Source organism: Molothrus ater, chromosome 26 (assembly GCF_012460135.2).
Source record: "Molothrus ater isolate BHLD 08-10-18 breed brown headed cowbird chromosome 26, BPBGC_Mater_1.1, whole genome shotgun sequence".
Taxonomy (NCBI): Eukaryota; Metazoa; Chordata; class Aves; order Passeriformes; family Icteridae; genus Molothrus; species Molothrus ater.
The window spans coordinates 876,733-889,349 of NC_050503.2; the positions used below are offsets into that span (position 1 = coordinate 876,733).

At 48.5% G+C, this 12,617-nt stretch overlaps 1 protein-coding gene across 6 annotated transcripts in view; it reads left to right on the top strand.

The window, feature by feature from the left end:
• The window catches only part of PIP5K1C (phosphatidylinositol-4-phosphate 5-kinase type 1 gamma), a 52,810-nt gene that overhangs the window by 21,059 nt on the left and 19,134 nt on the right, over positions 1-12,617 (top strand). For all 6 annotated transcript variants that reach the window (XM_036399199.2, XM_036399198.1, XM_036399193.2 and 3 more), the window contains exons 2-6: positions 4,596-4,627; positions 7,416-7,502; positions 7,804-7,934; positions 8,543-8,660; positions 10,681-10,833. In XM_036399199.2, the coding sequence (XP_036255092.1) occupies positions 4,596-4,627; positions 7,416-7,502; positions 7,804-7,934; positions 8,543-8,660; positions 10,681-10,833 (521 nt within the window). The remainder of the gene's footprint in view (positions 1-4,595; positions 4,628-7,415; positions 7,503-7,803; positions 7,935-8,542; positions 8,661-10,680; positions 10,834-12,617) is intronic.

The following is a 12,617-nucleotide window of genomic DNA, read 5'->3' on the forward strand; positions in this document are numbered from 1 at the left end:
GTCTAGTGGAAGGTGTCCCTGCCCACAGCAAGGGGTGGAATGAGATGAACTTTAAGGTACCTTCCAACCCATACCATTCCATGATTTGCTGAATCACCTTCCCCCAGTCTCCCTTAATTTAATTTGTTTTTACCAGCAGTCTCTTACAGGTAGTAATAGTGGTCTCTTTTGATGGATATGTTTAATTGCCATCCTTTCTGCCTGTATATATAGCAATACATGTGTAGGGACTTTAACTTCCACAGCTCCTGTCTTGGCATTCTTGTTCCTGCCTTTGCCTGTAAGGCATTGACTGAGCAAGTCTATATTAGGGGTCAGATGGAACAGGGAATCATGTCCTGGTCGCAGTCTCCACATCCCCTCGTTGTCCAAATGGGCTGCTCAGCTGTGTCACATTGTCTTGTTCTCAATGGAGAAAGTGAAAAATGAGATAGGCACACTCCTTTGGGACACCTTCCACCAGACCAGGCTGGGTGCAAGTGGCAAACTGCAGGTCTCTGGTGTGCTGGATTTCTGGGAGAGTCATGCTGTTGCAGCCTCCAGCCAAGAAGCTTATGTAGCATTTCCATTTTCACATATTTTTAGTTCCAGTCACATTGTATGTCCTTATAAACCCTTAAATAAAGTGAAGCTTTTAGTAAAGCTGCAGCAGCAGTTCTGATCAGAGAAAGGAGTCCACTGGTTATTCAGATTTGTTTTGACTTCTCTAGGGCATCATAAAGCATCTAACACTTAAAATTTATAAATATATGTCTGTGTATATAAAGAAAACTTCGTTATTAGATCATGTGGGCACTGCCCAGGCTCCCCAGGGAATGGTGCCAAGGCTGCCAGAGCTCCAGGAGCTCCCAGGGCTGCTCAGGGTGGGGTTCTTGGGGTGGCTGTGCAGGGACAGGGGCTGGGATCAATGGTCCTTGTGGGTGCCTTCCCACTCAGGATATTCTAGGATCCCACTAGGATATTCAGGATATTCTGTGATCTTAAATTAGGCTTCTGCTGGATTTTTGTAAACCTTTTAAGGAATTCCTTTCCAGTGGACAGAAGCCTCTAATGTCTGTTTTGATGATGAAGGGTTTTGGCAAGTCAACCTGTCTCAGCTGCTTTGGAGGGAGTGAAAGGGACACCTTCCACTATCCCAGTTTGCTCCAAGCCTCATCCAACCTGGACTGGAACACTTCCAGGGATTCAGGGGCAGCCACAGCTGCTCTGGGCGCTCTGTGCCAGGGCCTCCCCACCCTTACCTTGTGGAAGTTTTGCTCCTCTGGCTGGTAGAGCTGAAACTTGAGCTCTTTCCTGTGCAGAGGCTTTCCAGGAGGAAATTCCTTCCTGTCCTGCAGGGCCTCAGCTTAGTGGTGGAGATGTCCAATGTGACTGTGAATATGGAAAAAACACAAGTTAAGTCTGAGATGGGAATTGCTGAATGCCACAACTGAAGTGTTTATTTCAGAGGCTGCACAGAAGCTCAAGCACTGGGACAGGGTCACTCGAAGCCCTGCACAGATGAGAACAGAACTGAAGGCAGCAGGTCAAGCATGCATGAAGTGCCTGGCAGAGCCCAGGCACAGTCTGGAGGCTGGGCAGAAAGTTGGGGTTTCATCTCAGGGTTTCCCTCCCAGAGCCTCTCATCCCATTTCTGAGCATGGTCTGGTAAGCCACCCCAAATCGGATCAGAATTATTTCAATTAGCTCATTAAGTGTCGAAACTTCCCGCAGCAGCGCTCCCGCAAACCCCAGCGCTGCCTCGTGGCTCAATAACCCCTGGAGCTGGAGTTAAATCAGATTTTGCCAGACCATCTGTCAGCTTGTTTGAGCTGAGCACAGCCATGTGCTGTGCACAGAGGAGCCAGGGGATGATTTTTACATTTTCTGACTAGACAAGTTGATTTTATAAAGCTGATTAATTTTTATTAGTGGTGGGGGCAGAGGGAAGTTTTGCTGGGGTTGCTCTTGCCCACGTCAGGCATCTTTCATCCCTGAAATCTGTGGTTTCTTCCCTCCAATACCTTTCCTTTGTGTGGATGGTTGGTGTTGATTCCACGTTTGGTATGTGTACAGCAGCAGACACTTAAAAGCTGGGAATGAAAGTGGCTTGTGGTAATTATCACAAATTTAAAGATAATCTCCTGTTCTGGAATTGTGACAAAGTGCAGAAACGAGCTTAGTGCAGCAGGAGAGCAGTGGCAGCCGTGCAGGGAGAGCACGTTCCCCTGGCCCAGGGCTCTCAGCTGTGCTGTGTTTCCAGTGATTTCCAGTGCTCAATCTGGAGCAGCATTAGCTCCTTTGGATTCCCCCATGGTCTGGAAGTGCTGCTTCTGCTCACTCAGAGCTATATTTCCCGCTCTCTGGGCCATTGCAGGGTGTTTTGTTCAATGATCACAAAATTGTGTTGGCTTAGGCCAAAGAAGGAATTTTTCAGCACAGTTTGAGCTCGCAGTGGTCCTGAGCCATGTGGTGCTGCAGTCTGAGCTGGAGGAGTGACAGGGTTCGTGTCCCTTGTGGTGTGTGTCACCCACCTGTGTCAGTGACACCCCTCACTGAGGGCCCAGCCTCAGTGTGTGCCCAAGGGGAGCTGCTCTGCACCCTTTGGGGTCCCACTCTGCTCTCTCCTCTCTGCCCCTTTGCAGTGCAGCACAGGGAGTGGCATTTCAGCGGCTGTTCCTGAGGCAGGAGTTGGGCACTGTTGAAAGAGAATAACAAGAAGTGACTCTTCCCGTGCCACCCTGGCTCTGCCCCCAGGCCAGGCTGCAGCCCCAGGGGTGCTCTGCAGACAGCTCCAAATGCCACCTGACAGGACCTGTTTCACGTGAGGGACTGCCCAGTTTGTGGAGATCAGGATGGTGAGACACCTGCAGCACTTCTGAGTCAGAGCAGCTTCATCTCCCCTGTGATCACCGAGGATTTTTTGTTGGGTTTGTTGTTTATTTGCTTTCCCGAGTCTGAAATATTTTCCAAAATGTGACTGAGTCACACACTTCCCTGGTGTTGTCATCCCATTATCGTGGAATCTTGGAATGTTTTGGGTTGGAAGGGACCTTACAGCTCATCTTGTTCTACCCCCTGCCATGGGCAAGGAAACCTTCCTATAGACCAGGGTGCTCCAAGTCCTGTCTAGCCTGGCCTTGGGCACTGCCAGGGATCCAGGGGCAGCCACAGCTGTGCTGGGCACCCTGTGCCAGGGCCTCACCGTCCTCACAGGGGAGAATTTCTTTGCAATATCCCATCTAACCTGCCCTCTGGCAGTAGGAAGCCATTTCCCCTTGTTCTGTCTCTCCAGGCCCTTGTCTAAAGTCCCTTTCCAGCTCTCCTGGAGCCCCTTCAGGTTCTGATGCCCAGGTTCTTGCTCAGGCTCCTTCTGAAACAAGCCCTGGAGCAGCATCACTGCTTCTCTTTGAGGGGGTTGAACAGGTACCATGGGTAAACCTTCAAAGTTCTTCCTTCACCAAAATGGGGGAGATGCTGAAGCAGCAGAAGTTGGGGGCTCTTGGGCTTTTCCTGCTCTCCAGCCAGGAGGGACAGAGGACATCCAGTCCCTCCCAGAGAAGACCACCCCCTAATCTGAATGTACATGAACTCAAAACTGCACTCAATGGTCTTTTGCAAATTTAAGCCCATTTCTGAAGGATTATGGGTTGCTAAGGATCTGTGCTTGTAGGAACACTGTAGGACAGGAGCAGGGAGTGGCAGACTCATAGGTGGAAGTAAGGCCTTAAAGCTGTCCCTTGAGTTTGTGTTCTGTGCAGGAGATTCTCCCATGAGAACTGCTCTGTGCACACAGAGGTGCTGGGGGCTGCTGGGGTGGTGTGGGGAGCTCCTCTCCAGCAGCTCCTGATCCTTCATGGTCGCTCTCAGGAGCCAGCTGGGCTGGATCTCACGTTCCCACGTTCTGCACAGGAGCCTGTGCTCTCTGCTGTCTGAAATTAAGGAAATTAAGGAGCTTCTTGCAAACTTGGGCTCAGAAAAACTCAGAAAAACAAACTCAGGCTAGGAAGTGGGAGATGGCCTCATGTCAGAGGGTTTGGGCCTGTGTTTCCAGCTCTGATTTTATACCTAAAAGCTTAAGGCAAAACCCTGATTTCCACTGTTGGCTGTAATGGAGCAGCAGTGGCTTCTCCTGAGGCAGAGATAAAGATAAATGATGCATTCATTTGTGTGATATATTTGGACATAGGATTCTATAAATATATTCAATTATCAATATAGTTTGTCAAGTGCCTTCTGAGTGGCTGGAAAACAGCTTCAGGAGTGTCTCTCTGGGTTTCTGTGTGGATCCAACTCTTCAGTGTAGTGTGGACCCATTGCTTAATGGGGCAGCAGAGATTCAGCAGACCTCTCTGCTGAAGCCTCTAGGAAATGCTGTTGCTGGGAAAAATGTGCATTTTTGTGCTTCTGAATATGAAATTGTTCGGGTGACTCCTGTACCATCAGATTCCTGAACTGGTGAAGCTGAAAACTGAGTAAAACTAGCTGCTCTAAAGGCTGGCTGGTGTACTTGAAAAGACAAAGCTTGGAGCTGTTTTCTGAGAGTTTTGGTGGTTGGGTTGGGGGTTTTTATTGATGTCCCTGCTTCTCCTGATGCTCTTCCCTTTTGTCTGCAGGTCTGGGCCCAAAGAAGACAGCCATCACTGAGGTGAGATGTGTAAAGCTGGGTTTGACAGTCCTGTGTTGAGAAATGAGAACACAGAACTCTAGGAAACTCTTCTGCCTGTCTTCCTGTCTTTTCCGAGCAAAACTGCATTTCAAAATATTTACAAGATTGCTACAAAATCTATATCCGTTATTTGGGAGAAATAAAATCAGTGGCAGGTCTCTGGGGTTCCTTCATTGCATCACTGCAGCCACAGAAGGGATGTGGAGGGACTGTGCCCATCATGTGGCCAGTTTTGGCTGTGTGATCCATGATGCCTCTGCATCAGTGACTGAGGGCACCTCTCCCACACCAGCACCTGGAGCTGGGAATTGGGGGGTGCATGCATTGGGCATTCCCAGGCCTCTGTGGTGGGTCTTACCTGTCATTGTCACTGCTTTTAATGAAGGGATGGGACTATTTTCTGGCTAAGAACAATTTATTGCTCAGATAAACATCAATCTCAGAGGCTGTGAGATTTTAGAGGAGCAAGCAGTCGGCCATAGCTCAAAGTAGTCACAAGTTCTTTGTTACAAGACAATATATAACCTTTTAAACCAATAGACAGTTGCCCAGGGTTTATTTTTGCTTTTCTAACCTATCACCTTTACCTACTTCTGCTGCACTGTGGATACTTTTATCCAATGGGCTATTATCACACATATGCACATATGCTTCTATTATAACCTCTAAACTCTTAGCTTACTCTATACAGCCACACCCCTACATTATAAACCCTTCACCATCTTATGCAGTACAGTTTCTCACTTACTTAAGGCATATTCTTACTTACAGCTATAGAAACATAAGTTCATGTTTTTTCTGCTTAATGTCTGTGTATTGTATTTTTACATCAATCCCAGCTTCTCCCAAGGCTGCAAATCAAACCTTTCCATGTCTGTGGAAGTTTCTATTTTTCTTATTCCCACACTTACCCACTGGGAGTGAGTTGGGGAGGCTGTGATTTGTGAAGCCCTAAAACAGGGGAACATCTCCAGGGACTCATCTTCTCTTGTAGATATTCCAGGTCACAGGTTCTGAGTCACTGTTACCTTCTGGAGCAAAACTCTTCACAGTTGGCAGCAGGGAATCTAGTAGGAGGCTCTGTGCTGAAAGCTGTTCCCTGAAACCCACACTCATGGTTTAGGGCATCATGTTCAAATGATTTTTGTTTGATCAAATTTTTTTATATCCCCCATCCCATTCTTCACCTGTGATGATGAGCATTTGTATACATGAACAGCAAAATCTTCCCAGAAAATTGCCTGGAATGTGACACTTGATTCTTTTCTACCTGCACAGGAATATGTGTAGTGAGAAGCTCAGCTGCTGTGGTTGCATCATTCAATGCACAAATAGGGCCACTTTTCTTGTCCTGGAAACAACCACAGGCAGAGCAGGAGACTGGAAGAGACTTTTGTCACTGCAGTTCCTAGGATGGCAGTGCCTTCCCCTGCCTGTGTCTGCTCATCACGTTGGGAGGATAATGGGGAGCTGTTGGCAAGGCAGGACAGCACAGCTGGGGCTTGCATGGAGTAAGATCCAGGGACTTGGTAGAAGGAGAGGCTGAGCTGTGCTGCTGCTCACAGCTGCTGGAGGAGGAGTGCTCAGAAGCAAGGCTGGCCCTGCCAATAAAATAGGGTAGGAAATGGGATTTTTGAAGGAGAGCTCAGACTGCCCTTTAGTATGAGAAGTACCAGCAGATTGACCAGAAATAACTGCAAGCTCTTGATCAAAAGCTAAAGTATAAAGAACTTCTTAGTCTGAGCAAAATTATCCATTGTCTGCTGGAGCAGTTGGTTTGGAGCTGGGTCTGTGCAGCACTCAAGAGAGACAGGGATGGAACAGTTTAACTTGGGAAGTGACCTTGGATCTCTCTGCATGTTGTTCAAAGGAACATCCAGAGCTGTTCTGCAACGTAGCAAACCCCAAAATGGTGCTGGTCTCTAACCAGCATTTCTGGCTGTCTGGTGGGCTCCAGGATCCATGGGGGTATCAGCTGGCAGAGAGCTTGGGTGTGGGTGCAGTGGTGACTGGTGGTAGAGTAGAGAGTCCCTAGGGCTGCAAAAGGAGCTGCAGGGAACTTCCAACACGTGGTTACACCAGGCTGCTAAAGAGCAGCCACAGCCTGCTACCTTCTGGGTTGGCAAAGAAAGGCCTAGGCAGACTCAGAGGTAGGAGAGGAGAAGGGGACAGGAGCAGGTTTGTTGTCACCCTGAAGTGCTGGCAGTCTATAGCATTTCTGTAAACTTCAAAACTTGTGGAAGAGACATTCCTGTGGCTCAGCCTGTGTGGGCTCAGCCTTGGAATTGTAAACAGATGAGATCTTGCTTAAATGGATTATCTCAGTGTGAGTGGGGCTGGGCTGTCCCCATCAGCTGGCTCTGATCTCTCCAGCAAAACCCGAGGTGTCAGTGTGACACCTGAGGGCGTGGGATTTTAAGAATAAGTCTCTGTGGCTGTTTGATTTAATACATCACTGTTTTAAATCAATGGGAACTGCAGTCAAGCACCAGGGGAATCTTGGCAGCTGGATCTTTACCGAGCTCGGCGCCTTCGCTGAGGGCTCTGCAGTGAGCAGTGGGGGTGTCAGGTGGAGTGTTGCTATTCTAACTCATCTTCAGGGGTGGAGGTGTAGTTCAAAGAGCTTCACTTTCACCTGTTGGCACTCTGCAGGGTGTTCACCATGAGCCCTGTGTGCACTACAGTGTGGGAGTGTGGCTGTGCTGCCCTGTATGTGCTTGGTGGCAGCTCAGCCTGTGCCCTGACTGTCCCTGTGCTCTCCTTGCAGGGCCCCTCACTGCCAGGACAGCCAGGCCAAGGAAAGAGGATTGGTCATCGAAGTGTGGATGCTTCTGGGGAAACCACCTACAAAAAGGTTTGGGTTTGGGGAGTGGGGGATGGCACCCAAGTGGGTGACAGGCTGAGAGAAGTTCTGACCCAGTAGTTATTAATCTGGTTGAGATTTTTATGCAGCACTCTTGGACAGCACAGTCCTGCAAATAGCAAATCTGAAGCCCTAATTGATCTCTTCAGCAGCTGGGTAAACTTGGTTAGTAGCATGTGGTGCCTGAGATGACCCCACAAAAGTCACAGACATGACTGTGTGGTAGTGCAGGGGATGTTATTGTGATTATCTGCTGTGAAATGCTCACTGACTGCTCTTTTCCTTTTGCCAGACCACCTCATCCACTCTGAAGGGGGCCATCCAGCTGGGGATTGGATATACTGTGGGAAATCTGAGCTCCAAGCCAGAGAGAGATGTCCTGATGCAGGACTTCTACGTGGTGGAGAGCATTTTTTTCCCAAGGTAAAGGAGAAGGAGAAAAAAAAAAAAAGCATTAATTACTTCTTTTCTTTTCCTCTCACTGATTTTTCATGAGAGCTTCCATCTGTGTGTCTTAAAATCAGAGTTGCATGCTCTGAATGTTTTAAATCTGCTCCCTGATACACAAACAGAACAGTGGGAAGTGTTGGAATCTGCAGTGCACTGGCCTGCAGGGAAGCACAGTGAAGGATGCAGTACTGTGCACTCCAGTTTGTTACCCTTCCTACATGCTTGTCTTCCTAGCTGTCCATCTAGAATTTCTTCCACAAAATTATACCATGTTTTAAATGGAAGCAACTCCTTCTGGGAGCTCTCTAACTGTGAATAAACAAAGCTCATAAAAGTTATGTTCTCTGTGTAAATATATTCTGCTTGGCAAGTGGTTGTTCCTTTAATCTCTGGAAATAGATTTTGGCAGATAGTTTGAAACCTGTTTTCCTGTTTTCCTACCACAGAAGAAAGGTGGTGGTTGTTGTTCCAAAGATGTCTTTTTGCAAGGCTCAGTGCATCTGGAGCACACAGTAGCTTTGGTGTGACTGTCCCTGTCTGGTGAGTGCTAACAGGCTGTGCCATGTGTGTGTTCTGTGCAGCGAGGGCAGTAACCTCACCCCAGCTCACCACTACGCTGACTTCAGGTTCAAGACCTACGCCCCAGTGGCTTTCCGCTACTTCCGAGAGCTCTTTGGGATTCGTCCAGATGATTATTTGGTATGGAGATATTTTTAGATTTTGCTGTTTTGTCCTCCTTTATTTACCTTTACCCTGAGGGTGGTGAGGCCCTGGCACAAGTTGCCCAGAGGATCTGTGGCTGCCCCATCCCTGGGAGTGTTCCAGGACAGGTTGGATGGGGTTGGAACAACCTGTTGTAGTGGAAGGTGTACCTGCCCATGGCAGGGGATGGGATGAGATGGGTTTAAGATCCTTTCCAGCCCAAAACATTCCATGATTCCAAGTCTGAGTTTGCTGAATGGCAGCTGCCTCCCATGGAGGGAGGCCATGCCCTGCACACAGTGTGAGCTGTGTAAGCCCTGCAATGGGCTTCCCTCTCTGCTCCTTGTGGTAACAATAACTTACTGTGTTTACAAGCCAAAGGAGTTGTGTTCTGCTGGGTGCAACCCTGTAATGTCCCCTGCGACTCTAAGGACAAAGATGGGAATTTTTTCTTGTGTACTCACTGGAGAGCTATGTGAGAGTAGTTAATCATCTTAAAAAGACACAATAAACCACAGCTTGTTCTTGTGCTTCAAAAGCTCCTCAGAGCTGGAAAGGCTGGTTTTCAAATACCTTGGAGTACAAGCTGTTGGGGCTTCAAGTGCCCTGTGATTGAATTTGGGCCCTTGCCTTTATGTGACGTCCTGTTCTGTGTGAACTGGGGAAGGAAACACATCCATGGGAGCACATCCTCCCCTTTTGGAACAGCCTTTTTGTGTGACTTCACCTGTAGATAGGGGTGGTTAGAGCTGAGGACCTGCCAGTGAAACAAACCTGTGCCAGTGCCTGGTGGGGGGGTAACAGTGATCTCCTCCCGTGCCAGCCAAGGCAGTGCTGCCTGATGGATGAGTGTTCAAAACTGAGGACAAGCAAGGAGTTTGCCTCAGTTGCAAAGGTCATGGTTCTGATTTGTTGTTTCTGCTTCTCCTGACTGTCTCTTGCCTGCCACAGCAGCAAATGCCTTTAATTATGCATGAGATGATTAGCTTGATCAGGTCTGGGGTTGTTAATCTGTGCAGAGCTGAAAGCTGTTTTCATTACATAATGATGAGCATTTTATTTATTGTTCTGATCACCCCTCTCTCCCCATCTCACCTCTCCCTGAGCAGTTCTGTGATCCTGCCCTGAACCCACCTGACCCCTGCACTATCTGGGTGGGCACTGAGCTAAAATGTGCATCTGCCTGCCTTGCTTTCTCCTTTTTTTTTCCCTCTGCTGCTGGGCAAGTCCTTATTTGAGGACCTGTTTCTGTCCTGATGACCAGATGTGCTCTCCCAGTTCAGGTCCCAGTGCAGAACTCTTTGCTGTGCTTGAGCAGGGCTTGTCCCTTTTCATTGCACACCTGGGATAAGATCTGTAATGTGTTTTTAGCAGGATTGATGGAGTGAGGTGTGGCTGTAAAAATATGGCCAGGTTGGATGGAGCCTGGAGCAACCTAGTGTAGTGGAAGTGTCCTTGCCCATGTATGAAATGAGATGAGCTTTAAGGTCATTTCCAGCCCAAACCATTCTGGGATTCTGTGAATCTGGCACTGACTTTTGCAGAGAACAGGGGAGCACAAGGCCAGGGGAGCTGCTGAGAACAGCCAGTGTGTTGTGTTCCCTCCAGCACAGTGATATCTGGTTCCCTGAGCAGGCTGTGGTGTCTCCTGGAATCCTCTGTGCCCATCAGCCTGTGCTGGGCTGTGCTCAAAGAGCCTGAATGTGATACGTGCATGCAGGCACAATGGGAACAGATAAGATGTCATTATGAAGGCTGGATGTTCCTGAAAGCAGATGATTAGTTGGATACTGAGCAGTTGGGATGCTCTGAACTGTAATCTTAGTCTCTAATTATAAATTGTCCACCAGTTTGGTTGCTCAGACCAAACCTATAATGAAAATAGTTCTCACTTGAGCTTTGCTACCCCTTAATCTCCCAGGGAGATGACATGATGGGGAAGGCCCTTGAGGGCATAGAATTAAAATCTGCAGTTAATGGGGGATGAAGCATCACCTTGTTTTCTTTTTCTCGCCAGTATTCGTTATGTAACGAGCCTCTGATCGAGCTGTCCAACCCCGGCGCCAGCGGCTCCCTCTTCTATGTCACCAGCGACGATGAATTCATCATCAAAACTGTGATGCACAAGGAAGCTGAATTCCTGCAGAAGCTCCTTCCTGGATACTACATGGTGTGTATCACCCAGGACCTCAGACCCAGCTCAGCTTTGTCATGGCAGCTTTTCTGTCATGGCAGAGCATCTCACAGGGCATGTCCTCCACCTGCCCCCATGCCAGGGACAGTGTTAACAACATGTCATGAAGCCAGTCCCAGAAGCACAAATGCTACTGATTATTTGCAAACTCTGTGGGTAAACATGAGGCAGATAATTGTGCTGTAGTTTGGAGGCATGTTCTGGCCTCAAAATGGCTTCCCAGATGTGTGTTTCTGAGTGCCCTTTTCCCAGAACTAGTTTGTTCCTTTTTCACTTGGCAGTGTACATCTGCCCCAGCCTGCATTTGGGGATGGCTGCTGATTGCAATCGTAGAATAGTAAAACTCTTAAGTTTGGAAAAGACCACCATCATTAGGTCCAACCTTCAGCTCAGCACCATGATGGTCACCTTGCCACAAGTGCCACAGCCACACGTTATTTGAATGCTTTCAGGAATGGTGACTCCACCACTGCCCTGGACAGCTTGTTCTAATCCTTTACAACCCTTTCCATGAAGAAATTTCCCCTAATATCCAACCCAAACCTCCCCTGGCACAACTTGAGGCTATTTCCTCTCATCCTGTCCCTTGTTGCCTGAGAGCAGAGCCTGACCCCCACCTGGCTGCACCCTCCTGTCAGGGACTTGTGGAGAGCAAAAGGTCCCCCTGAGCCTCCTTTTCTCCAGGCAATAATGCAGCCACCCTGGTTTTGTGGGGAAAGCACTGCTGTCCCTGAATCTCTCCCATTCCTGCTGTTTGACCATTACTCTGAGGATTGTCCTGACTCCCACTGGCAGCAATTCCAAGCTGGAGACCCCCAAGGTACCAGCCAGCTTTGCATATCAGTCTGGCAAGGCAGGATATTGAGACCCAGAGACTTGCATTGGGTCAAGTAATTTGGACCCAAACCTGCTGTTCTGGTGTAAAAGCCAGCAGCTGGTCTCCCTGCACAACTGTGCTGGAGGTCCCAGATTTATGGATGAGGACTCTTGACAGTCAGTTACAATGACCAGGGGTTTGTTTGTTGTGGAGATGCCAAGGAGAAGGTGATGAGAAGCAGTGCTGCTGCCCCATCTGTGTGCCTGGTGCAGTGGGGTTGTGTGATCCTACACTGGTTCTGTGAAAATCCTTTCCTCACTCAATATTTACCATGGAAAATTTACCCGAGAGAAGCAAATTATGGGATGTCTGTGTGTGAGTAACAGCCAGGCCAGGAAGAAATTTTTCCCTATGAAGGTGGGGAAGGCACAGGTTGCTCAGAGCAGCTGTGGCTGCTTCATCCCTGAGAATGTTCCAGGCCAGGTTGGACAGGGTTTGGAGCACCCTGGGACAGTGGAAGGTATCCCTTCCCATGGCACAGGTGAAACCAAATGGTCTTTACAGTCCCTTCCAACCCAAACCATCCTGAGATTCTGTGAATCACTTGCTTTTGCAGGTGACACTCACATTTCCTGGACAGGATGAGTTTTCTTGGAAAGCACTGCCTGTTGCCTAATGTGTGTGGTAAATCAGGTGTGGGGTTTTGAGTGGGAATGGAGTTGCATTGTTAATCCTGCCATCATCAGTCAGTGAATTCAACTGAACTTACCTGTCTGATGCAGAGTTCTGAGTGACCTGTTGCAGCTTTCCACTATCTGTGGGTTCTGTGGTGCTACCCCTGACCACCCTGCTGCTCCTGGGAAACCACCTGTGTCAAAGGAGTCAGGGAAAGGAAGCAGGGTGGTTTCATCCTGAGTTACTTTAAAGCTGTTTCCATTTACCT